This window comes from Miniopterus schreibersii, assembly GCF_964146895.1.
Source record: "Miniopterus schreibersii genome assembly, chromosome: 6".
Lineage (NCBI taxonomy): Eukaryota > Metazoa > Chordata > Mammalia > Chiroptera > Miniopteridae > Miniopterus > Miniopterus schreibersii.
This window is the reverse complement of record NC_138107.1, coordinates 9,499,147-9,526,615: the sequence shown is the minus strand read 5'-3', so window position 1 is coordinate 9,526,615 and position 27,469 is coordinate 9,499,147. Positions and strand designations below refer to the sequence as shown.

At 37.6% G+C, this 27,469-nt stretch overlaps 1 protein-coding gene across 2 annotated transcripts in view; it reads right to left on the bottom strand.

Annotated features, from left to right (window-relative positions):
* Window positions 1-27,469, bottom strand: part of ZFAND3 (zinc finger AN1-type containing 3) — a 316,668-nt gene that overhangs the window by 76,223 nt on the left and 212,976 nt on the right. For both annotated transcript variants that reach the window (XR_013999102.1, XM_081141329.1), the window contains exon 3: window positions 7,164-7,346. Coding sequence is in view for 1 of the 2 variants with exons in the window: in XM_081141329.1 (XP_080997455.1) it covers window positions 7,164-7,346 (183 nt within the window). In the remaining variant the exon portion in view is untranslated. The remainder of the gene's footprint in view (window positions 1-7,163; window positions 7,347-27,469) is intronic.

Sequence of the window (27,469 nt, the reverse complement as noted above, 5' to 3'; positions counted from 1 at the left end):
CTTCCTCTCTCTAAACTCAATATAAATGTATTTTAAAAACACAACAAACTATTTATAGATAGTATACTCTCATTTGTATAAAAATAAAGAAAACCTTAAATGTATGTCAATGTGTATATAACTGCAGAGCAAAGAATATATAACCCAAAATGAATACGCAGTGCTTATCTCTGAAAAGTGTGGGAATTTGGTGGGGGTGAAGATATTAAAGGAGTATTTTCACCTTCTATTCTATATAAATCTGCATGTCTTTAACTTTACTTGTATTCTTAAAAATAGGATTAAAACTTTTTCAAAGGGGGGGAGGAACAGCAAATGAATAATTTAAAAATCATGGTGGTGTTCTTTATTTGGCCTTTATTTCAACTACAAGTTGAAGGTCAAATGACACTAAGTGCTTGAACAGTTTCAACCCAGCTAACATTATAAAAGAGAAATCATTTCCATAAGAAAACACTGCTAAATTGCTCAAGTTCTCCTAGATTTTGATAGGGATTAATTTAAGGATCCCATACACCGATTCTTGGTGAATTACGGCCATTCAATTCAATACTGCATGTAACTGTACATTATCATCCTGGACTGCTAAGTATCAATCTTTTTAGAACACAGCCCTAATAAAAGCAGCATGCTTTACAGACTCAGCTTCAAGATAAATAAATGCACTGGAAAAAAAAAAAAACACGTCTTTAAATTAAAATCAAAAGAGACATTTAAAGTTCGAGTATTTTTCATTATGGGAAAGAATCTTACACTCTGAGACTATTATATATCAGAAAAGCTCCATCTGTTGTACAATTATCTCTGATAAACGGCCTTAATTCTTAGAGCTTCATTAGAGAAAAGGGAAGAGAAAGACACATACAGAGAGAAATGTAAATAAATCTCCCCACAACATTTTATGTAAAACCAGCCCAGCAGGAAGTCATAAAATATTTTTAATAGGTAATATTTTCTAAGTGTTATACTAGAATAAACCAGCTTGTTTTTGACCAGTATCTGGTCTTCTGAAGTAGGCATACTACAAAAAAGGGAAAACTAGTTTCATTTAGGAATTATTAGAAATTAAATTGGTAAAAACAAAAAGTTTAGCCACTTGTTGACAATGATATTAATTTTCCAGGGCACAGATAAGGGCCTGTCAGTCAGGAATGAAGACTAGTAGTCAATGAAGCCCTATGCATGTTCAAAAACCCAAGGGCACTCTAGCAAGGCAATCTGTAAAATGCACCCCCACTTTACTTTACTTTTTAAATGTCTGGGGGGAGCACAAGAGTATCCCCAGGAACCAGTTTCCAAAGAAATAATAGAAATCTCTTTGTTCAACCAAATTAATTTAAACAGAGATAAAGAATGTTCTCAAATTTCTATTTGAGGATCACTGTCATATTAAAGAAAAATCCAGCCAGCACTTGGAAATTAAGCTTCAATCATTAAAAATCTTCACTTACATTTCCTTAGTATGGTTCTCACTTTTTCTGTATATTTTCTTTTGCTACAACAAAAGCATCTCCTGGGTAGATGTAGTATAAAAGAATAGGAAAAAAACTCAAGCATTATGGAGGAAAAAGGCCTAGAGCTGAGTTCTAGCCCTGTGACGTGACTCAAGGCATATTACAATGCAAACCTTTTTCTCTTCTGTAGAATAGGAAAAAGATTATCTGTGATGCCAATGTTGTACACTGTTAGGATGCTCCCAAAAAAATAATATTTGTCAAAGTGCTTTGTAAAACAGAGGTTAGTAAACTTCTTCTATAAAGGACCACTGGGTATCTGTAGCAACTCCCCAATTCTGCTACTACAGAGCAGAAGCACCCACAGAAAATACATAAATGAATGAACACAGCTGTGTTCCAATAAAAATTTATGAACATTGAAATTTGAATTTCATGTTATTTTCATGTCACAAAATACTTTAGATTTTTTTCAATCCTTTAAAATCATTCTTAGCTCGTAGGGTGTACAAAAAGAGGTGCTGGACTGGATTTGGCCCTTGGGCTGTAGTTTGCCAACTCCTCTCGTAAAGGATAGTTTTATATAAGTGTTGGTAGCTGTTTATTTCTTAGTATGTGCCTCTACAGAGCTTAGGAGAGTGTTCTGTATGAGGTAGGCCTTCTCTAACTGCTAGATCAGAATGTCAGAATATTTCAAAATTTCTTGCCATTCCTCTTCCCTACTAACACAATTATCAGTTCTCTTCCTCTCCTGCTTAGAAAGAAACAGTACAGACGAGTCAACTGTTCTCCAACACCTCCATTTCGATCCAATATGTAGTGGGATTGGGGGTGGAGGGAGAAACCTAAGTAGGCATGCATATCGTAAGGCTCCCATATCGTTAAGGCTCCCAAACAGGACATAAGTAGAAATGCCTAGCTCATTTATAAGAGAGAGAAAGGGGCATTTTTTCATTTTTAAGTACAATCTGGCAAGACTCTGACTTCAGGTAACCAATCCTCTGCCCATCATTCAAAAATAACAACAAAACATTTGTTCCAGTGTTCTATCCACAACCTGACATTATCCCCAATAGTTGATTCAAGAAACATAGGGGGTTTAAAAAAAAAAAAAAATCACAATTTATCTCCTCTCTGAAAAAAACTAAATTTGGGACAACAGTAAATAGGTAGTAGCAAAAGCAGAAATAAATGTTATTTTGTTCTTTTTAAACGTCTGTGCAACAACCCTTTCCTCTGTAGTTTTCATTTGCATGCAACGTCCTTTATAGTATAAATCACTATTGAGACAGAAAGACAACTATGGTGTGGTGCCAGAGAGCAGGGCTGCTCTGTGATCTTGGGCAAGATACTGTATCATCCTGTGCCACCATTTCCACATCCATGAAACAGATATGGCAACAGTACTCACCTTACAGGGTAATTATGAAGATAAAGTGGATTAATACAGATAAAGTATTTGAAACAGTCCTTGATGAGTACTCTAGAGTGTTAGTTGTCACCATTATTACAGCATTTAAATGCTGTGGCAATTCTTTTGGTCACTATTTGAATTTTGTTTAGTTTTTTGAAAATGTTTCTAATGGCTAACATTCCATGAACTCTTCTGCAGATACACAAAATGGGAAAGGAAGAGATGTATGTATGTTCAGACAAAGAAATGTCACTTTGATATCTGTTTTATTTGACCTCAGTGTTTTAATTCTTTTGGATACAAATCTGTATTTTACAAACCCTTGTCAATAGTTCTTACTCTAGCTGCAGTTTTTTCAAAACAGCATTAATGTACTGACTCTTACAACCTTTCTGTTCACATATTCATTTAACAGTAAGAAGTAGAACGCAAATGTAAGCAATACTCATTCTCTTGATTATTAGGGAAAAAGAAAACCTTTCAACAAGCCCCAAGGACACAGTACACTTCCAGTTCAACATGGTAACAATGGATCTATAACTACTGTACAGTTAACAAATTATGTAGTACTTGGACTGGAAATCCCAAACCCATTTCTCTGCAACTCGCACTACTTTACTTCTCCATATCTCTTTAGGGGAGGAAACTAAGAAATTCTGGTCCCTTGAGGATACAGAAAGATCAACATAAGTAATCCCCCAGCTTTTTCCTCCATCTTTCTTCTAGGTAGGTCACAGCTGAAGAAATTTGCAAGGTGTCAATGGATCAGGCTGTCTAATCTCTCCCGAGTCCTCACTACTACTTGGCAACCACTTCTGACTTATAATGCTACCATGCTGACAGCGCTGACTGCTGTAACAAACCTTCCTTACTTTCCTCAACCCTGTCTCCCTCACCTACAATCCAGGCACACATCTCCTCACTCTAGCATAGTTTTCACCCAGGTGAGGTAGCAAAACCCACCTTAGAAAGTTTTTGCAAATGACAAACCACTGATCCTGCTACTGCCTCCCTTTCACCCCAAAATTCTTATGTACCTATTTGGGGGAATAAGCCAGAACCTCAGGGAGAGGCATATGTATTTGAAAAGGTGGCCTAGAGACCTAATCTTATTCATTTCTGTACCAGACACTTTAACTTGATGCATAACACACAGTAGGCTCTCCGTAAAGACTGCTAAATGAATATACAAACCACCGAAACAGTTTATTTAAGGAACTAATCTCATGATCACCAAATCCAAATGGCTCTTGTGAGTTTACAGTCTGCAGCATTTTCATGATGTTAAGGCAATATGCTATAGTGGCTGAAAACATAGACTCTGAAGATAAATTCGTGGTTGGAACGTGAACACTACACTGCAAAGCAGGAGCTCTGTAACTCTGGGCAGAAGTTACTGAACCTCTCTATGCTTCACCTTCCTCATCTGTAAAATTGGAGATAATAAGAGCACCTACCACACGGGGTATTGTGAAAATAAAATGTTAGTACATGAAAAGAGCTTAGAAGATGCTTAGAATGTAGCAAACACTTCATAAATGTGAGCTAACGTTTTCACCTGAAACCCAACACCTGATCTGAATCCTGTTTCTGGTATGCACTAGTTCATGACCACAAGCAAATATCACTTATCTCTTTGTGCCTGTTTCCTCATCTATAGAATAGGGATAATGACAGTATCTACCTCACTGGCTGTCATGAGGAATGAGAGGGGAAATATGCAGAACACACAGTACAATGTCTTGTACATAAAGTGCTCAATAAATGGTAGCTATTGTTATCTCAGTCTCACATGCATTTTGGCTGCTGAAGTTGGTTTGTTGTGGCCTGACCATGGTGTGTGTGTGGGTACAATCAGATAATTCTCATCAGATGAGATCCTGACCAGCTCCAACCTTCTCACAGACAAGAGTTCTTAATCTAATGGCCAGAGTGAGCTTTAGAAAAATTTTATTCAAAATTGTGTATAAAAGAATGGTGTGTATCTTTCTGAGACAACAGGCAACAGTTTTCATCAGCTCCTCAATAAGTACATGACCAAATAGATTTTTGAAAACAAAACAAAACCTACTGCTTTAACATTACCACTACCATTTCCATCTTTTTCCTCTTCCTAAATGACTTCTACACCTTCCCCTGAGTCTCTAAATGAAAAAGTTACAGTATTTTAAAAAGTCTCTCTCTGCCCTAGCTGGTTTCTCAGTGGTTAGAGCATCAGCTCACAGACTGAAGGGTCCTCGGTTCGATTCCGGCCAGGGGCATGTACCTCGGTTGCAGGCTCCATCCCCAGCACCTGTTGGGGGGAAGGCACGTGTGGAAGGCAACCAATCGATGTTTCTCTCTCTCTCCCTTCCACTTTCTCTGAAAAAGCAATGGGAAAAAATATCCTCGAGTGATTAAAAATAAATAAAAATAAATAAAAATAAAACTTAACTTTTAAAAAAAAAGTCTCTCTCTGCAATTTTATTCTAGTATAATCCTTCCCCATTTTCAATACTGCCAGGTTATTTCTCCAAAATAACTGTAATATTACTTTCTCTGCTCAAAAAAGTACTGTCCAACACCAATATCTTAGCTGAGCATTCAAGCCTCTATAACTGGGCCATAATCTACCTTTCCAACCTTGTCCTCCATAAATGGCCCTAAAGGAGTCACCTGGCATTGCAGAACTCATGCAGCTTTCCTCCATATCTCACTCTACTCTAAGAATGTCTTCAAAATCACTTTCTCCAGTAAACTAATACTCTTCTTTAACAGTTACTGTCTTTAACAAATATGTTTACTTCCCCCTGCTAAATAGTAAATTCTTTGAAGACAGGGACTATGGCTTTCTTTACTTTTATATTCACAATTTTACCTAGTTCCATGGTTTATGATAAGTTTAGATAAATATTCGTTCTCTAGTAATCTTTTTTTAAAAAATATATCTTTATTGATTTCAGAGAGACAAAGGGAGAGGGAGAGGGGGAGAGAGAGTTGAAACATCAATGATAAGAAAGTCATCATTGATCGGTGTAAACCCATAACAGGGGAATGTGCCCTGACTGGGAATCGCACTGAGATCTCCTTGATCCTAGGTAGATGCTCAACCACTGAGCCATGCCCAGCCAGGCATCTCATAATCTTTTCAAAGTTAGTAGATGGAACATCCCAAAGATTTCTAGATATTCACTGAATTTGAAATACCGAATTTCTATCTGTTAACTAAAGCTTTTAAAAGGTAAAAACTGCTATGTCATAACATTCCTATAATTTTCAACACACTGTCAGTTATAGTTGTGCCCTAAAGAAGAACATTATAGCATTATAAATATTAGGTGGACAATGGGTTTCCAAATCACATTATGGTAATGGTACCTTATCACTAAGGACTTACAGAAGAGTAACAGAAACCATCTCCTCCCCCCTTCAAATACCTATGTTCTATGAACTACACAGTGTTATTATCTCAGTTAATTGCCCAGGAACATTCAAGGACCAGTCAGTGACAGAAGTAAGGTTTCAATCCAAGGTTCCTAAATCAGGGGCAAGTTCTCTAGACTGGGTGATTCTCAACACTTCCTGCACTTTAGAATCTTCCGTAGAGTTAAAAAGAACAGATTACTGGGCCTCCTCCCAGAGCAATTAAATCAGACTTAAGGAATATTGCTGAATATTAAAAGTTGTTTTAAAAATTCCCAGTGGATTCTAATTTGCAGCCAGGGCTGAGAACCATTGGCCTAGACTGGTTCAAAATTGTGTGTACCCTTGACAGTTATCATAAGCTGGGAGTTTTTTTTTATTGGCCTATTCAGGTTTTCTGATTCTTCTTGATTCAGTTTTACACAATCTCACTCATATGTGGAATCTAATAAACAAAATAGACTGAGGAACAAAATTGATCCAGACACACAGAAGCATGGAATAGACTGATGAATCTCAGTGGGCAGGTTGTGGGGGTTGGAGGGGGAGAGATTAATCAAAGAACTTATATGCATATATGTATGACCCATGGACACAGACAAAAGTGTGGTGAAGGCCAGGGGCGGGGGGCAGATGTGGAGTGGAGGGGATCATGGGGGAAAAAAGGGAATATCTGTAATACTTTCAAAAAAAAGGCTTTCTTTTAAGATCAACTTAAACTCTATGGAATGGATGAAACTTATTCTCTAATTTGCTGACTTTGGCCTATATGTCAAACTTAATCTTGAATTTACAAAGCTACTATCTTTTGTCTGGGATGAGGCATTACCAAGAAACTCATGATAGTATTCTTGGGCTGCTTTCTCTACATTTCACAGGATCTAGGCACTTACACTCCTCTTTACTTGGTGAAGTTACATTCAGTTCTGTCGGAAGCGGCTGCTGGCTGGGACTAAGAGTTGGCGTGGTTATCGAGGTATTATTGTTGTCACTGGTGGTCTCTTCGGAAAACAAATCTGATTGGCTGTTACTTGTACTTGGAGCGGAATCATCGTCTGGTTGTTTCTTTTGAAAATCTGAAGAGAAAAAGGTGAGAAAACCAGTTTAATGAAGGAGTTCACAATCTCCTTGGGCATCAGAAAATAATAAAAATGAGCATAAAAATGAAATGTAATAGAAACAATAATAAAGACTAATTTGGGTGATTAAAAAAAAATGTAAGTGCCCTGCCCAGTGTGGCTTATCTGGTTGGAGCATCACCCTATACACCAAGAGATGGTAGGTTTGATCCCCAGTTGGGGCAAGTCTCTCTCTCTCTTCCTTCCTCTCTCTAAAATCAATTAAAAAAATAGAAGTAAAATACTGGTCAAAAACATATAAAATTGGTAGAGGATAACTAGAGTGAAAGCTTTCCAAGGTCCTTGTATTGTTTAGAAGAATGGTAGAATGCTGAGTTTAATGTACAGACTTTGTACACAAAATGCATGTTAAAATTTTAGGGATCAATAGAAAGAAAAAAATCCAGAAAAGTTGCTCAAACAGAAGATAGGTAAAAAGAGAAAACTGCAGAAAACAAAGTAGAGTAAATAGAAAACATGTAATAAAATGGTAGAAATAAGTACATACATACCAGTAATGGTAATAAATGTAAACAGATTAAACAGGTAAAAGACAGAATGGTCAGAATGAATAAACAAAGTCTTGCTCCTTGCAGTTTACAAGAGACATACTAAAAACATAAATATGAGTATATAGAAAATTTTTAAGTACATAAAAATATACCAGCAAATACACAATTAAAAAGCCAGTAATAGCTAGAGTATTATCAGAAAATGTAGACTTTATAAGACAAAGAGCATTATTAGGGATAAAGAGAATTATTATAGAACAGTAAAAAAAAAAATTTACCAGGAAGATAAAACAATTCTGAACCTGTATGCACCTAATAAATAACAAAACCTCAAAAGCAAAAATGATTGTATTTATGGGAAACTGATAAATTTACTAACATAATAGGAAGATTTTTATATACTTGTCTCAGACAAAATGCCTAGTAAAGTTAGTTAAAATTAATAAGCATATACAGGGTGGGGCAAAGGAGGTTTACAGTTGTTCATATGGAAAATACAGTAATAAATAATAATACAAGAATAAACTGTGTTTCACATATAACTGTAAACTTAGTTTTGCCCCACCCTGGATTCATGCACCCTACAATTAGATACTAAATTATTTTCAAACACATGCAGAATATTTATAAAAACTAAAACCTGGCTAAACTATGATCATACACATTAGGTCATAAAACAAAAGTCTCAACAGATGTCAAAGAATTAGTACAACACAGACATGATTAGCTAGCTGATCAGAGAACAATTAAGTTAAAAAAGTCTATATATTTGGAAATTTTAAAAATACACTTTAAACTTATGGTTCAAATCAGAAATTAGAAAATACTTATCATTAAATTACTACTTATCAATATCCAGTAACAATAAAGATGCACATACATTAACTATACCACAGTCATTTCATTCCTAGGTATATCCCGGAGAGAAACTGAACACATATGTACATCTTACTTATATACTGTCCATAACAGTAAAAAGTCAGATACAACCAACCTAAAGGTTCATATATTATAATATATTCAAATAATGGAATAATGTACATAGTGAGAATGAGTAACTATTGCCAAATGCATCAACATGAATCTCAAAATCATAACAATGGCAAAAAAAAGCAAGTCACTAAATAACATAGTAAGATTGTACTTACACCTTAAAAATAGGTAAAACAATACGTTGTTTAGGAATGTGTATGTTTAAACCATTAAAAAAATATTAACACAGTTCAGGACAATGGTTACCTCTTAGGCTGAGGAAGGGAGATGAAGGTAAGAGATATTCAAGAAATATCACAGAAATATTTAAAATTACAGGAATTCCACAGAGAATGAATTAAAATGGTATATTCAAGCATGTAATGGAGCACTCTATGGCAGTTAAAATAATAAAGCTACAAATGTAATAGAAAAATCTGAAAAGCAATGCAGAGAGAAAAGCAAGCTACAGAAGGATATATATAGTCTAATAATACTTACATAAAATTTAAAAATATGTAAAAATACCATATATTGTTTATGGATAAATAATGACAATATAAAAACATGCATGGAAATGATACAAATTCAGGATAGTGGTTATTGGGGGGAGGGAGAAGAGGGGACTTCAAATCTATCTCTAATTTTTTACTTCTTAAAGCTGGTGGTAGGTTAAAATTATTATGTAAATAATCTATGTTTCATTTTAAAAATCTAATGCTAGGCTATAAAGTACAGATTCTATTTTACTATGACAATGCAGAGAAGAAATAGGAGATCCTGACAACTCCACATTGCTTTATCATTGGAACCAGAGAAGCTGCTATTATGCTCTATAACCTTATCAGAACTACTGTTTCGAGATATTCTGAGTATCAGAACAGCTAGCATTTACCATGTGGCCAGGCACTAAACTAAATGTTTTAGGTATATAACTCATTTACTTTAATCCTAGAGATAACCCTAACAAGCGAGGTATAATTAACACCACTTTATTGAAGAAACTGTGGCTCAGAAAGTTTAGGTAATTTATTCCAAGTTAACAGTAAGTAGTAGGATCAGAATTTAAATTCAGGTCCATCTGACACCAAATCCCATGGTCTTCAATCACAGGATGTAGACTGGTCAAGGAAAAGGCCTCCATGTCAAGCCTCCACCATTTACAGCAGCAAAGATGAGTGCGGAAGAATCACTACCCTGCTGTGCCCATCAGTGATCTAAAACCTCTACTGCTTCTTTTCTGTTTTTTCTCTTAGCCATTCTTATTCTTCAGTGTTTTGACATATTTAAATGGCTTATTATCTCAACGTTATTTGTATAGCACCTTCGGGAAAAAAAGGTACTATATAAATGAAATAAAAATACTGCAATAATGATGCTTCTTTTTTATGTCATGTCATCTCATTAGCTCTGCAATGTCAATAATCATTGTGTCCCTCCTATAACATCTCTCTACCATTTAATTGGAATGTTATAAGGGCCTAAAAGAACTGAAACTGAATCATCATTGTACCATCTAGCACAATCCCCAGTCCTCGGGACAGACACACACACACACTCAGCTACAATAACCCTTTGAGATTAAATGGCGTTTTTGTTTAAAGACACTGTTACCGGGTGCTACCCACATAATCTCCAGTCCATGCTTGTCATGCTCCTTGATGCTCAGGTACTTTAATTTTTCTTTCACAAATCTGCAGTTGATACACTGTACCTTCTTTTAACCCAACCTCCCGCTTTTCCCACCTCCACTGGGCAATGGTGGGAAAAATCAAGCTAAAAGTATTCATTACAGACCAAACTGGCTGCACACAAGAGAACTAGTAGAAGCTCCATATACTCTCCACTTCAATTCAATCAAGAACCTAAGAATCACAAAATTTTACAATCAGAACTTTAAAGATCCAGCTCAATCCTCTCATTGTAGAGAAAAAGAAAGCAAAGAGCCAAGAAAGTTAATGCCAACTCATCAGAAAGCTACAGAGTGAATCCTAAGAGTTTTCTAACTCTTACGCCTAAATTAGCAGCTTGTACAATAAGAAGAGCTTTAGAATCAAATCTGGATTCAAATCCTGACTTTGCTATTTACTGGGCATATGGCTAAAAGTAAACTGTTTAATCTTTTGGGGTCTTGTGGAAAATGAAGGAAGAAAGCTATTATTTCAACCTCTCAGAAAAATGTGGATTAAATAAGAGAATGTACTTATATAATGAATCTAGCACATGACTACTCAACAAATGTCATTAAAAATAAAAGGTATTTTCCTACTTTAAAGAAAGGGTCTGAGTTATCTCTTCCATTTAGCCCTGATGTTTACATTGTATTTCTTACTCTCTTGTTCCTTTTTTCTGAATCAGTCAGCATCTGACTATTGACAAAAACAAAATTCCCAGAAGTACAGAATAGCAGATTTATATCACGTTAAAAAAAAAAAAAAGTAAACAACACAATAGGCAAACAGACTGCCTCTCATCACTCTACTCAGGAAAGCAGTGTGGGAAAGGTCTAGAAAGTGTAGCTTCATTTGACCCAGACACAGTGAAAGCTTGCTCACTTGTTGTTTTACACTTTTTGTATAAGTGGGAAAACTAGAAATCTCCAAGATTATCCATCTTTGAGAAAAAAAATCAGGAATAATTATCTATATTTGTAAATTGGTAAGAGTTAATGGTATGCCCAAGGCTGTAAATTTGGTCTTGAATAAAGCTGTGAGGCTGAAAGGTTTATGTGAATAAAGTTTTTCCAAATTAAACTGTTCTTGGTAAAACCTGGGTAAAAACCTTTGAACTTTAATAGGATTGCAGTTCAAAAGAATCCAAGATCTCAGCAGCTTACCTTGTTATTAACTAAGGGGAAAAATAATTTCTCAACAAAGGTACTCTTGGAATCTGAAGTATTCAGAAATAGGATGTTTCCAAAAGATAAACTGACCTAATGGTACTAACTGAGCCAAAATGGCCAGTGAAGTCACTGGGCCTGGTTGCCCATGTATGTACTCACTGGACATATTTTTTTCCATTTTTAGAATTATTTTTCTCATAGGTCAATCTTCTTACTACAAAGTGTTACCTCAAAAGACTGGGAGGACTGAAAAAGCATCCCTCCCTGCTGTGTGGACAAGCCCATTTACCTGGCCCGTCTCATTGAGACTAGACCTTACCTAGTCAGTACTCAAAACTCACCTTTTATATGTATATGACCCAATAGTTTATCTCAAACGTACTACACAGATTTGGCAAGATGCTTATTAGCTCACTTAAATTCCCACCCCACATAACAATAACTATAACAATAATTATGTCTTTTTAAATGATTTCTTCAAGGCAGAGAATACACAAAAGTGATTTGGAGAAGATTTCACCAAACTTCCTTTCTTGGAAATAAATGGTCTCTTTAAAAAATCCTCTTTGGTGTGCTACTTTTTGCTATTAGCAATACCTATATGAATATTTTTTCTCTGTTACATATGGATCTGTGTGCTCACTGATGGGCACATAGTATGTCCATTTATAATATAACAATTAAACCAATTCACTATTGTTTTATTTATTTTTAATGTATAATTTTTCACTGTTATAAGCAAGAGTTCCTCAAACCCCCTTAGGTTATATTGCTGTAAGTAGATCAACTGGGTAAGGGAGGGTGCACATTTTTAAAGCCTTTGGTACATATTGTCAATTTCTTAATACAAATCCTGTGATTTCCCACAGCACACAACTTACTATGGTGTGTAACAATCATCTATTCATCAGTTTCCCACATTAGATAGGCCCAGGACAGAAACAGAGCTCAATAAATGTTACCTGAATTTAAGTGGCAAAATATTTTTCTGTAAAAAACCTATGACTGCATTACATTTAAAATTATTAATTGTTAAACCTTTCACAAACTACTTTGCTTGCCTTTAAGGTCACTCCTAGCATCACCTGGGTTAGCATTTCTAAAAGATGAGGCTCTCAGTACCTGTGCCTTTCTATTTTTATAATCAATAAGTAGAGATGAGAAATTCAACTGCATTTGTTCTAACTCACTCAGTAAGTCTATTTTGGCCACTAATACGGCTTCTATATCATTATTATAGACACTTACATTGGGTACAAAGAAAATCAAATTGGAGGTGAAAGAAGAACTAAGAGTTAAGTGCCTACAATGAGCAAAGGCACTCTGACAGAGGCCTTATGTTCATTTTTTTATTTAATCCTCAAAATAAACTGGGCAGTAGATGTCATCCCCACATTTCAGCAGAGGACAGTGGAGCATTGGCAGGCTTGAGGAAACCTGCCTCCTCCTAACAAGTGTTGAAGCTAGGGTTTGAGACCTAGGTTTGTATGACTGTAACATCCATACTCTTCCCACTGTAGCATGCAGCAATGAAGCAACCACCACCCAGCTTGCCAAAATGCAACAGCTGAAAGTTTGCAGGGGTTACTTTTCCACTTCCCATATTCCCAGTCTCCAAATCCTACCCCACTCTGTATCACAGATTACAATTCATGTTCTCACTGGAAGCACTAATTTGGTGTTTGACACCATAAAATGTTTCATGTTTCAAGTACCCAATTAAAGTAAAATGGAAATGTCACAAAAATGCAATTCTGGTATCTGCAGTTTGGGTCATGCAGGCATTGTATAAAGTCTTCTTTTAACAGAATAGGGTTTTCTCTCTTCTTCATCCCTTCTCCCAATGTATGTCCATAATAGGTTACAGCCTACATTCATAAGTACATGTCTAGGTTTTTAAAGCTGCACATTCCCACCTCCACCCCAATCACAAACCTTGGACATCTTATTTTATTATTATTTTTAATCCTCCCTGGAGGATATTTTTTCCACTGCTTTTCAGAGTGGAAGAGGGAGAGAGGGAGGGAGGGAGGGAGGGAGATTGGTTGCCTCCCAAATATGCCCCAAATGGGGCAGGAGATGGATCCTGCAAGAGAGGTATGTGCCCTTGACCAGAATCGAACTCCTGAGACCCTTCAGTCTGTGGGCCGATGCTCTAACCACTGAAAATCGGCTAGGGATGAATATCTTATTTTTTATAACTACAAAGCCATTTACAGTAGGCAGCCAACTCATAAACCAGAGTTTTAGCCTTCTAATTAAAATTTTAATAAAATTCTAGTAGTTGGGTGTTAACTTGGGTTAATAGCCTCAGCAAAAACAAACCAGTTTAAACAAGAATTAGCAAGAACCAAAGGACTGGTTACTTTTAAATTGAAAATGCACTCACCTTGAATTCTAGTTTATGGGGAAAACTGTTATCTGTTCAATGTGGCTGGGTTCATTTAAGTGTCCTTTCATAAGTAATTTCTTCTAGTTCCTTTAAAAAACAAAAACCTTTACCCTATCAGATTCTCACCTATGCTCTGTGATTTCTGCTCTTTAAAAATCACACTGTCTTCACTGATCTGAGAATGTCTAGACAGACTGACACTGTTTTGATACTGATTGATATTTTCAGACAAGTTTAAAATATACATCTTATATATACCACACACACACATACACCTTGAATGATTATAAAAAGTCAGTGTCTATTAACATACAGTTCATTTTCAAAATTTAAGAGAATTTACAGAAATGAATAATTCTGTTAGTGTGTACACATTTTTTTTGGAACACCCTATACGCACACATCCTATTAGTGATAAATGACTTCTGTCCTACGTTCCCTATCTATGACCATAAATCTCTCAGGGGATGGCACCAACACTCTCCTAGAGTCTGAAATCAGATGTCTGGGAATCCTCTCAGACTCCAAAATCTCCCTCCCTTAATTCTACATCTCAAAAGTCATTAAGTCTAGTCATTTACAACTCCTAAATATTTCTTGAATCCATTCACTTCTCCATTGCACTCTAGTGCAAGTCAACAGCATACTGAAGATTCCTCAAAAGCATCCTAATTGATTTCTTTGCATACTATCACCATCTCTTCTTGGCCCACTCTAATTCATTTTCCACAAAGCAATCAGAGTAATGCAAAAAACAAATTCTGATAAAATAACTTTCCTCCCCAAATCCTTGAATGGCCTCCCACTGCCTTCATAATCAGATTCCGAAATCCTAAACATGGCTTAGAAATTAGAAGTCTGGCCAAGAACTGACTTCTGGCTATCTCTTCTGTCTCATCTTAAGCCACTGCTCCTCCTCTCCCCCTCCCCCTGCCTCAGTCATTTTGGGTTCTTCTGGTTTTTCAAATACTTCATGTTCTTTCTCAACCTGGAAAACTTTGATTGTGGTATATGGAAGACGATCTTTATCCTGCTATCCACCTTGGTAATTCCTACCCATCTTTGAACCCGTTTCCTCAGGGAGGCCCTTAAGATCATCCATAGAAAGCACTTTAAATATTTGTTGAAGGAATGTCTTATTCACTATATACCCTAGCCCCTAGCAAAATGTCTGCCATAACAACACACAGTATAGATTTGTTGAATTTAACTTATCTGATACTGGTGAGCATACTAAGTTTAAAAATATTAGCCCTCTGAGACATCAATGGACTTCAAATTGCTATAAAATTTATAGGAAGCAAGAATGCTTCTATTAGGGGCAGAAATATTAATCATGCTCTGTTAACTGTGATTGTTCTGTTCTGATTAGAGAAAGTACATTCTAACCTGGCTGAGAGCTGCATGCCCAAGGACATGAGAGTTAACCTTGGAATGCGGTCCATTCTCCTTTATCTGAGAACTGCCTATCATCGTGGAAAGATTAATAATCTTGTCTAAACAACAGAGTCTGGGAGGTGCCCACATTGCCTGTAACCTGTAACCATTATACCCATTCTTATTCCTTTTGCCTACTTCCCTTGTAATCTTTGTCCTTCTACCCAATATACGCAGCTGGCTTACGGGGGCGGGGAGTAGATTTTCATGGATGACCTGCTGCTCTCCCATACTGCGGGCATTACTGGAATAAACGCTCATATATGATTCAACCCTGTCTCTGCTTAATTGGCTCAAGTAGTGACAGGCAGCCCAGATCCATTTGTTGTTCTGTTTCATTTCAACATACAGTAGAAATATTAAGCACCCCTGTCAATAAAATGATGTTTGAATTTTACAAACTATTCCTGTACAAAAGTTTCTTCCTTACTATTTACCACTGGTAACTGGTTTTGAAAGGATTCAAAAGTCTAAGACCTCTCAATTCTTGTTTGTTAGATTCAAATGACAAAGCTGCAAACTTTTGCTTAAGAACAGAATTCTTAAACATTAGATTAGCTCCTAAAAGCATGTCTTCAAATGCTTCTTAGAAAATGTCAAGAACAGAGTGAATGCATAAAGCTGATAAAGCTTACAAATAAAATTCTTAAAAGTAATTAAGCATGTATTTTACAATCAGTTTTACAACTGAAATTATACGGCCCCTAGATTCTTTGCACCTACAGTGCCTACTGCTCAGAAGTGTGAACTAGCAAAAAAGTTCTTTGGAGGAAGGCTTGTTTCTTATACAGCATTTATTGTGCAGACTATACAGTTTCCCGTATTCATTTACAGGGAATAAATTAACATGTTAGTATTACAGAAAATATCCAAAAATCCATTAGTACTACAATAACTGCACAAGAGACACAAGTACCTCATTTCAGTCTAACCACAAAAGGTGTCAAGTTTTGTTTTGTTTTTTTTAAATTGAAAACACAGGAAGTTTTCTGAATACTGTAACATGAATTCAGTTTCAACAAAATCAACATTACATTTGAAATGATGTGTGTGTTATGCACACACATCCTACACATACAGCTCAACCACCAAAATTACCAATAGGTCTTGGAATACCACGGAAATACAAGGCACCAACACTGACAAAATAATAGGCAAACTAGAACCTAAAATAAAACAAAAGTCTCTGATCTATCTGTTTACAGTTGATCCTTGGTACTATTTAAAGACCTCCCCTCGAGCAATTAGTGCTTCCTGTCATTCATGAATCATTCCAATGGCACCAGTGTGGCATGAACTTAACTGCTAGAGGCTGGAATCTGGAAGGTTTTTATCAGCTCAGACCCAAGGTTTCAAATGCCATAAAAAGACTTCAATGACAACATAACAGATCATTTGAAAAACATTTGGGAATAAATTATTTAAAAAGGTTACCCGATCTTTGTAAATCCGATTGTTTTTATAATTGTGTCCACAGTTTTCATATTACCAGTCCTTCATTTTACAGTGCAGAAGTAATAGGGGAGCAGTGTTTGTGCTCCTGCTAACTGATACCCTGGCAACTTGGTCCTCTTTGGTCTTTGCTTCCCTCCATCTACGAGGGTAACTCTTGTCTTTAATAAGCTACTCCCACCCCCTGATACTTTATTTCCACTCAGTTCTCAGCCTCATCATCTCACATCAAGGTCACATACCACCAATCTTTCGTTCTCTTGCATTTAAGTACTGTAGTAGGCAGTTAGACAGACATAAGCAGAGCAAGGATGATGGGCCAGGTGCAGGTCACCAGGGTGGAAAGCCCCAGGTGCGTAGCAACAAGCAATTGTAGGGTGAGACCTCACCCTCAGGGTGGCCTTTACTCTCCTAGCATATCACTGCTCACCCAGTTTGGACCCCCTGACCTTTCCTCCCTAGAGATAACATCTAGGCCTTAGTTGTATTTCAGCTCCAGGCCCAGAAAAGCAACAAAACCAGCCACAGATGACCTCAGAAGACCAGCTGCACTGGATAATGACCCTCGCCCTGGTGCTGAGGGATCAATCAGTGGAGACCACAACCCCTGGAAAGCTGCTGAATATTATAATGAGATCTTCCCCTGGGACCTCCCACAAAATCTCCACCCTTAAAAGCCTTAGGATGGAGAACCTAATGTGCTCCCTCTCCTGGGAGCACCCCTGTGACTTTCCCTTTCCTTCCCTGCCACAACCCCCGCCTCCCGCCCAGGCAGGTTACCACTAGCTTCCACACTCCCAAGCTCCAAGGGCCCTTCCTTTACCTCTATAACTTGTTTCCTAAGCCCACACTTTATCTACCTCTGTGATTTACCAAATAACTATTCTCTTATAGTTGGAATCTTGACTCTGAATTCTTTCCTAGCCACAACTCAAGTACCAAGGTTGCTGAACCCAGGTCCAGTCTGATCCCATGGGTCTAACATCTAGTGCCATTTCCAACAGTACTATTGCCAAGCTGATCATTTCTTCAGGAAACTCAACTCCAGGTGGTGGTTGAGATATTTTCCCTTAAGATAAAACTTGCAAAATGTTCAGCACAAACAAATATTTTTCAAATAATGCAATATGGTATATTTTAAGACTGTCAATTTCTTTCCCAAAGAGTAACAGACCACACACTGGCTTAAACTGCTAACAGAAAAATTTTTTTAAAGGATGAAGTAACAGGTGCCCTGGCCAGATATCTCAGTTGGTTAGAGCGCTGTACCAACACGCCAAGGTTGTGAATTTGATTCTTGACCAGGGCACATACAAGAAGCAAACAATGAATGCATAAATAAGAGATCAAACAAATCAATCTCTCCCTCAAATCAATAAATTAAAATAAAGGATGTTGCCCTAACTGGTCTGGCTCAGTGGTTAGAGTGTCAGCCCATGGACTGAAGGGTCCCGGGTTCAATTCTGGCCAAGTGCACATATCTCAGTTGTAAGCTCCATTCCCGGCCCTGGTCAGGGCACATGCTGGAGGCAAACCAATCGATGTGTTTCTCTCACATCGATGTTTCTCTCTCTCCCTCCCTCTTTGAAAAGCAATAGAAAAAATATCCTCCAGTGAGGATTAAAAAAAAAAAAAGGATGAATGGGTTTACTAATGTTTTCTTATCATGCCTATTAAAGTATATCAAAGAAGACCATGATTTTCACAATTTCAAAGATCAGGGCTAAATGACTAATTTTTATTCAATGAATCCAAGAACATAGGAAAAGAACATATGATATTTATATGATTCACAATCCCTAAAAGACATCTAACTGTAGAAAGAAAAGTGTTCTTCCTGAAGAACACTATGGATAGTTATACAATAAAAATAAAAATAAAGCTGTAGCATAATAGAAGGGAAAATTTGTTCTTCACATAAAGGCAATCAACCAAAGACTAAAACAATTTCTCCACCTGTGAGAAAAGCTCACGCATACCCTATGCATAGTATGGCGTTTAGGAGTGCAAAATCAGGCTGAACTCAAATCCTGGCTCAACCTCTTAACCACTGTGTGACCTTGGGTAAGTTATCTAACTTCTCTTGCTTGTTTCTCCTTCTCAAAAATGGGAGTAATAACTATACCTACTTCACAAGGTTATTGTGTGAATTATGTTAGATAATACTTGTTAAATTAAAGTCTTAGAAGACTGCCCGGCACATCATTTGATCTTCTGCCCTCGGCCTCCTTGCACACTGTTTCAAAATTTGCTAGCGTGAGACTATGACAATGAAAAATAATTCCTCTGGTGTCAGTGTGTCCAGATAGGAATTACAACTAACTTGGTTTCATTAACAATGTACACTGATAAGCCAATCCTGGGGTTATGAACTCAAAGGTTTTCAGAGACCAGGTAGATATAAATGTACTGTAAAAAGTCAGCTGGCCTAAAACACAGGGAGAGTTGTGGTTACTGTGGTTAATTGGCAAGTGCAAGCCTCACATACAGGCATGTGATTTCAAACTTAAAAATTAAAATTAAAACTTTCAAATACAACATATTTGTGCCTGGCAAGCCAATAGTTTAAGACTCTTGATTTAAATACAAAGTATTTATAACATAAAAATTTTGTACACTGCATTTTTAATTCCACATACTGGTAAAGAAGTGATTCGACAAATTAATGTAAAACAGATTATAAAGAGCAAATCAGAAAATATAGTGATAAATAACAAATGAACACCAAAAAACTCATCTACGTCTAGAATAGAGATTCTTAACCTAGGGTTCTTATATAAGTCAGCTTAGACTAATTTATGCTGCAATAACAAATGACCCTATAATCTAGAGGCTTTACAACAATAGTTTGTTGGTTTTGCTCACGTCTTCATTTCAGTATTAAAGAGGAAAAAGAGAGATACACAACTACACCATGTCTGTTAGAAGTTTCTGTTCATACATGGCATATAAACTTTTCATTCACATTTTATTTGTTAAAAGGTGTTACATGGTTGAGCCTAATGATGAGGACAGAGAAGTATAATCCTCCCACTGGAAGGGGCAGCAAATACATGGAAACAATAATATTAATTAGGGTTCATAATTTGTGTGCACAGAAAATTTTGCATATAGGATACCTCATTCTATTGCACTTCACTTTATTGTATTTTGCAGATATTCTACTTTTCACAAGTTGATGGTTTGTGGCCACCCTGCATTGAGCAAGCCTATTGGTAACACTTTCCCAACAGAATTTGCTCACTTCATGTCTGTCACATTTTGGTTAATCCTTGCAATAATTCAAACCTTTCATTAGTGTTATGGTGATTGGTGGTTAGTGATCTTTGATGTTTCTATTGTTAATTGTTTGGGGTGCCCATATAAGACACTGAATTTAATCAATAAATATTGTGTGTATTTGGACTGCTCCACTGACCAAAGGCTCCCCCATCTCTCTCCCTGACCTCAGGCCTTCCTACTGTCTAATACACACAATGTTGAAATTAGGCCAATTAATAACTTTACAATGGGCTCTAAGTGTTCAAATGAAAAAGTCACATGTCTCTCCAAAATCAAAAGCTATAAGTAAGAAATAAGTAGTAAGTAAGGTTAGTGAGGAAGGCATGTGGAAAGCTGAGACACGTTGGAAGTTACGCTTCTTACACCAGTTAGCCAAGTTGTGAATACAAAGAGAAAGTTCTTGAAGGAAACTAAAAATGCTACTACAGTAAACAATAAGAAAATGAAACAGCTTCATTGCTGATAATGGAGAAAGTTTTAGTGGTCTGGATAGAAGATCAAACCAGCCACAACATTCCTTTAAGCCCAAGCCTAATTCAGAGAGCAAGGCCCTAACTCTCTTCAATTTTATGAAGGCTGAGAAGTGAAGAAGCTACAGAAGAAAGGGTTGAAGCTAGCAGAGACTGATTTAGGGAAAGAGCCACCTCCATCACATAAAAGTGCAAAGTGAAGCGGCAAGTGCTGATGTAGAAGCTGCAGCAAGTTATCCAGATCTAGCTAAGACAATTAATGAAGGTGGCTACACTAAACAAGATATTCAATGTAGCCAAATCAGCCTTCTATTGGAATTTTCATCTAGGACTTTCCTAGCCAGAGAGGAGAGGTCAATCAATGCCTGGCCGCAAAGCTTCAAAGGACAGGTTGACTCACTCGTTAGGGGCTAATGCAGCTGCTGACTTTCAGTTGAAGCCAATGCTCATTTACCATTCTGAAAAATCCTAGGATCTTTAAGAATTACGCTAAATCTACTCTTCCTGTGCTCTATAAATGGCACAAACAGCACATCTGTTTACAACATGATTAACTGAATACTTTAAGACCACTGATGAAACCTAGTACTCAGAAAAAAAGATTCCTTTCAAAATATTACTGCTCATTGACAATGCACCTGGTCACCCAAAAGAGCTCTGATGGAGACGTACAACAAAATTAATGTTTTCATTGCCTACTAACACAATATCCATTCTGCAGCCCATGGGTCAAGGAGTAATTTCAACCTTTAAGTCTTATTATTTAAAAATACATTTTATAAGGCCATAGCTGACAGAGGCAGTGATTCCTTTGATGGGTCTAGGGCAAATAAATGAAAAACCTTCTGGAAAGGAGTCACCATTCTAGATGCCATTAAGAATATTCGTGATTCATGGGAAAAGGTCAAAATATCAACATTAACAGGAGTTTGGAAGAAGCTGACTCCAACCCTCATGGATGACTTTGATGGTCTCAGAAGGAAGTAGCTACAAATGTGGTGGAAATAGCAAGAGAAATAGAATCAGAAGTGGAACCTAAAGATGTGACTCAGTTGCTGCAGTCTCAAGATTAACCGATGAGGAGTTGCTTCTTATGGATGAGCAAAGAGAGTAGATTCTTGAGATGTAATCTACTCCTGGTAAAGATGCTGTGAGATTGTTGAAATGACAACAAAGGATTTAGAATATTACATAATCTTAGTTGATAAAGTAGCAGGAGGGTTTGAGAGGACTGATTCCAATTCTGAAAGTCTACTGTGGGTAAAATGCTAGCAAACAACACTGCTATAGAGAAACTGTGTGTGAAAGAGTCAATCGATGAAGCAAACTTCACTGTTGTCTTATATATAAGAAATTGCCACAGCCACCGCAACCTTTAGCAACCACCACCTTGATCAGTCAGCAGCCACCAACATCCAGGCAAGACCCTCCACCAATCAAAGGATTACGACTCACTGAAGGCTCAAATGATGGTTACATTTTCTAGTAAGAAAGTATTTAATTAAGATATGTAAATTGTTTTTTAAGACATGATGCTATTGCACACTTATTAGACTACAGTATAGTAGTGTAAACACAACTTTTCTACGTATTAGGAAACCAAAAAGTTGTGACTCACATTACTGAAATATTTGCTTTACTGCAGTGCTCTGGAACAAAACCCACAATATCTCTGAGGTATGCCTGTATAATTCCAGGTTAATCTTATGAAACTATACGCAATATTATGTATGCATATAGGCCATTCTTCCTCTCAGAAACAGAACTTAGATATTATATTCTGAAAGGTATCACAGACCAAAAGAGCCTAAAAGAAATCAGACCGGGATTGAAAGAAGTCAGGTCTCTAACATATGGCCATTACTAGTGATTTTATAATACAGCTGACACTTGAATTACATGGGTTTTAATTGCACCAGTCCACTTTTATGTGGATTTTTTTCAACAAACACTGTAAATGTATGTTTTCTTCCTTATGACTTTATTATTAACATTTTCATTTCTCTAGCTTACTTTATTATAAGAATACAGTATGTAATATATACGACATACAAAATATGTGTTAATCAACTTTATGTTATCAGTAAGGCTTCCAGTAAGCTATTAGTAGTTAAATACTTGGGAAGTCAAAAGTTACATGTACATTTTCAATTGTATAGGGCATCTATTTTTAACCAGTGTGCTGTGGCACACTGGGGTGCCACAAGAATTTTTAAAATATGCAATACCTGCCTATTTAGTCAAGGGCACTGTCCTCTTTTCCCTTATATTATCAATTAGAACAACGACAACAGCCAACAAAACAATAGCCCTCCAGTGCGAATGAATCAAAATTATACCTATTTTTTTTGTCAGATCAGCAAAAAATGTATTTTTTTTGGTGTGTTCCAGAATTTTAGTAATTAGTTTATGCATACCATGAGATGAAAAATGTTGAAAATCACTGGCATAGGGGACTGGCACCTCAACCCCTGTATTGTTCAAGGGCCACCTGTACTAGACCAGTACATGAGTCCTAACTGTGATTTTCTCAGCTGCTGATGAGTAGACAATGTAGGCTGGGGAAATAATCTAAACTTTCTACCAGGCTGCATTAAATTCTATGCTTGCCTGATGATAATCTGAGTACTGAATTACAATAAAACTATATTAGGCTGAAACTTGTTTTTTGAAAATAAAGTCTTATCTATAAAAAAACCTATGATTTCTAGGCAATCACCCTGTTCTTTATAAATTACAAAATAGTATAAGTCAAACTTTTGTGTTTTAAATTAACAAGGCCAAGCTATGTTTATTTTATTTCTCTTTTAATGACTGCAACTCAGGCTCACTCTTGATTCTCAAATGGCCAAAGGCCACTAAGTCAATGTATTGAAGTATTTACGGCTCCCTATCAAATAGCAAAAAACAAGTTATTAGAAAGTCCGTCTTAGAAACCAACTGCTTTATACTAATTCAATTTGATTTTGTCTAAAATTGATTTAAGACAAGTGAAATATGTATACCTAACACCCATTTAAAATTATATTTTACATTTGGGAACATGCTTTTTATATCACCTGCAACGTGGGTAAATGTGTTTTGAATAGAATGAAAAAGTGGTGAAAGTTACCCATTTTATATTTAATAATATATGATATAGGCAAATTCCTCCTTAAATCTGTATTAGTACCAAATGAATTAAGTGGCACTGTTATATGTAGACACGACTCTAATTGTCCCTTGCTCTTATTCTAGGTAGCCCAACTAGAGGATTTGCAAATCAAACCCTTTATAACGTCTAACAGGCAATTAATTGGCTTTAGATCTTGCATCAGTTTGAGAGATCTTGCTTACCATTAATGCTGACCAATGAGAAAAAGGAAAATGAGGTACATTTCAATTGTCACCCCTGGTACTCACCTTATATAGACAAGGCTGTCGGCTTCTAAGGAGGGATGGTATAAGAAACAACCACGTGAAACATACATTTTGAAGGACTGTTACTGAGAGCATTGCTTACTAGTCTTCTCACTATCCACTTTAGAGCTCATAGGATACTGACCCTTAAATATTTGCCTTTCCATTTTTGCTTTGACTCCTACAAAGCACAGATCTCGATCTGCACTCTGTCTTTAAGAACTATACAAAGGGAGAGACAACAAGATGGTGGCATAGGTAACCGCGGTACCCGCTGCCTCCCACAACCACATCAAAATTACAACTAAAATACAGAACAATCATCACTCAGAACCTCCTGAAATCTAGCTGAACATAAGTCCTACAATGAGGGAATTGAAGAAGCACATCGAGACTGGTAGGAGGGGTGGATACGCAGCCGCAGGCCCATACCCGGTGCCGGGGTTTAAAACCAGAAGAAATATCTCGGCTGTGGGGGTTTCCCGGAGTGAGGGGTCCCAGCCCCACATCAGGCACCCCAGCCCAGGGTTCCAATGCCGGAAAGATAAGTCCCCACAACTCTGGGCTGTAAGATCCAGCGGGGATTGTGGCTGAAGGACACAGGGGTTGTGGGAGTCCCAGGCAGCTCCTCTTAAAGGGCCGGCACACGGACTCACAAGCAACTCGGACTCACTCAGACCCGCTCCCTCTGAGCTCCAGCGCTGGACAGCAGCTTGAAAGGAACCTGGGACATTCAGGGAGGAACTAACTCGCCTGAAATTGGGTGAGAGCTAGAGGGCAATTTTCTCCCAGACAGAAGAGCTGGCAGAGGCCATTGCTCCTTTGATGAGTACTCCCCGCACAGAGACAGATGGCAGGCGGCATATTTCAATCTCCGGCAACCTGACTCATACCTTTTGCCGCACACTGGTGATTCCCAGGGACCCTGCCCCTCCCTACTTGCAAGCTCATCCAAGCCATTTCCAGTGGCTTTCTATGCAAGTGGCCTCTCTAGCCTTATGGCTAGGACTTTCCCAAAATCTCTCAAACAAGCAGCAGCGGGACCCATACCTCTTGGCAAGTGGCCCCAGGCCTGGCACTAGCAGCAGCCTGCATTGGTTCATAGTTTGGCCTCTTCTGGGCACCTCCAAGCCCAGCACAAGTAGCAGCCATCTACTGTTTGCTGTGTAGCTCATGCTGGGTGGCCCCGGGCAAGACACAGGCAGGGGCTGACTTTGCACCTCTCGGGAGTCCCCAGAGACAATGCACCTGGTGGTCAGCTTTGGACAAGCTGGATTACAACCCTGCCACATCCATGAGTGACACACTCAAGGGGCACACTTGGTGAACACCAAAGGTCCACTGAAGTAAATCCTGCTCCATAGGGGTGTCTCCAGCACATCAGTTCTTCAGCTGTAGCTGAAGCTGGTCCTCACAGCCAACTGGCCTGGAAGTCAATTCCTTCCATTGACGCCAATAGCAACCAAGGCTCAACTACAACAGAACAGTGCACACAGACCACACAGGAGAGCACCTAGAAGGCCCAGCTCAGGTGACTGGGGAGGCTGAGCCACTGGACCCTACAGGACACCTTCACACAAAGCCACTCTACCAATTCCAGGAGACATAGCAGCTCCTCCTAATACAAAGAAACAAACACCAGGAAGCAGTTAAATGTGGAGGCAAAGAAACATGTCATAAAGGAAAGAACAGAAGAAATCTCCAGAAAAGAAGTAAATAAAATAGAGCCAAGCAAGTTACTAGGTACAGAGTTCAAAATAATGGGTAAATGGATGCTCAAGAACCTTAGTAAGACTATTAAGGAAACTAGTAAGATCATCAATGATATAATAAAGTACAAATCAGAAATGAAGGCTAGATGAACTGAAATGAAGAATAATTTACAGGGAATCAACAGTAGAGGATGCTGAGAATCACATCAGCAATTTGGAATATGAGGAAGCAAAAAACATCCAACCAGAAGAGCAAAAAGAAAGAATCCAGAAATATGTCTGGGCCAATTTCAAGCGGCGCAACGTTTGCATTATAGCGATGCCAGAAGGAGAAGAAAGAGAGCAAGAAACTGAAAACCTATTTGAAAAAAATAATGACAGATAACTTCCCCTACCTGGTGAAAGAAATAGACTTACAAGTCCTGGAAGCCTAGAGAGTCCCAAACAAGAGGAACCCAAAGAGGCCCACACCAAGACACATCATAATTAAAATGCCAAAGCTTAAAGACAAAGAGAGAATCTTAAAAGCAGCAAGAGAAAAGCAGTTAGTTACCTACAAGGGAGCTCCCATAAGACTGTCAGCTGATTTCTCAACAGAAGCTTTGCAGACCAGAATGGGGTGGCAAGAAATATTCTAAGTGATGAAAAGCAAGAACCTACAACCAAGATTACTCTACCCAGCAAAGCTATCATTTAGAACTGAAAGTCAGATAAAGAGCTTCACAGGTAAGAAAAAGCTAAAGGAGTTCATCACCACCAAACCAGTATTACATGAACTGTTGAAGGGTCTTCTTTAAGAAGCAGCTAATGAATAAAATACTCTGACAAACAAAATAGACCCAGAGACATTGAAGCATGCAACAGACGGTCATATCTCAGGGGGAAGGGGGAAGGGGGTGGGGGAGGGGAAGAGATTAACCAAAGAAATTATATGCATAACCCATGGACACAGACAATAATGAGGCGAAGGCCTGGGGAGAGGGTCAATGGGGGGGGATGGGACACCTGTAATACTTTCAACAATAAATAAAAATATATAAATTAAATTTTTTTAAAAAAAGAACTATACAAAGAAGGTGAAGGGATTAGCTAAAGACCATATATGCATAGCCCATGGACATAGACAATAGTGTGGTGAAGGCCAAGGAAGGGAGAAACAGGGGCTGGGTGGAGGGGAGCAAAGGAGGGGAAAATGTGGGACGTCTGCAATAGTGCCAACAATAAAAAATTTAAATTTAAAAAATATATAAAAATTTTAAAAATAAAAATTGAGGTTAAAAAAAAAAGAATTACACAGATGTTTATTGCATGTATTGGTGGTGTTCAAATTCCTCACTTTGCCTTACTAATCAATCTGAATTTTCTCTTTGTCTTGATTTCTTCATTTAAAAGGAAAAAGCTGCCCGGCCGAGCATGGCTCAGCGGTTAAGCATCGACCTAGGATCCAGGCGATCAGGGTTCGATTCCCGGTCAGGGCACATGCCCAGGTTGCGGGCTGCAGCTGATCAATGACTCTCTCATCATTGATGTTTCTAGCTCTCTCTCTCTCCCTCTCCTTTCCTCTCTCTGAAATCAATAAAGATATATTAAAAATAAAATAAAAAAATAAAA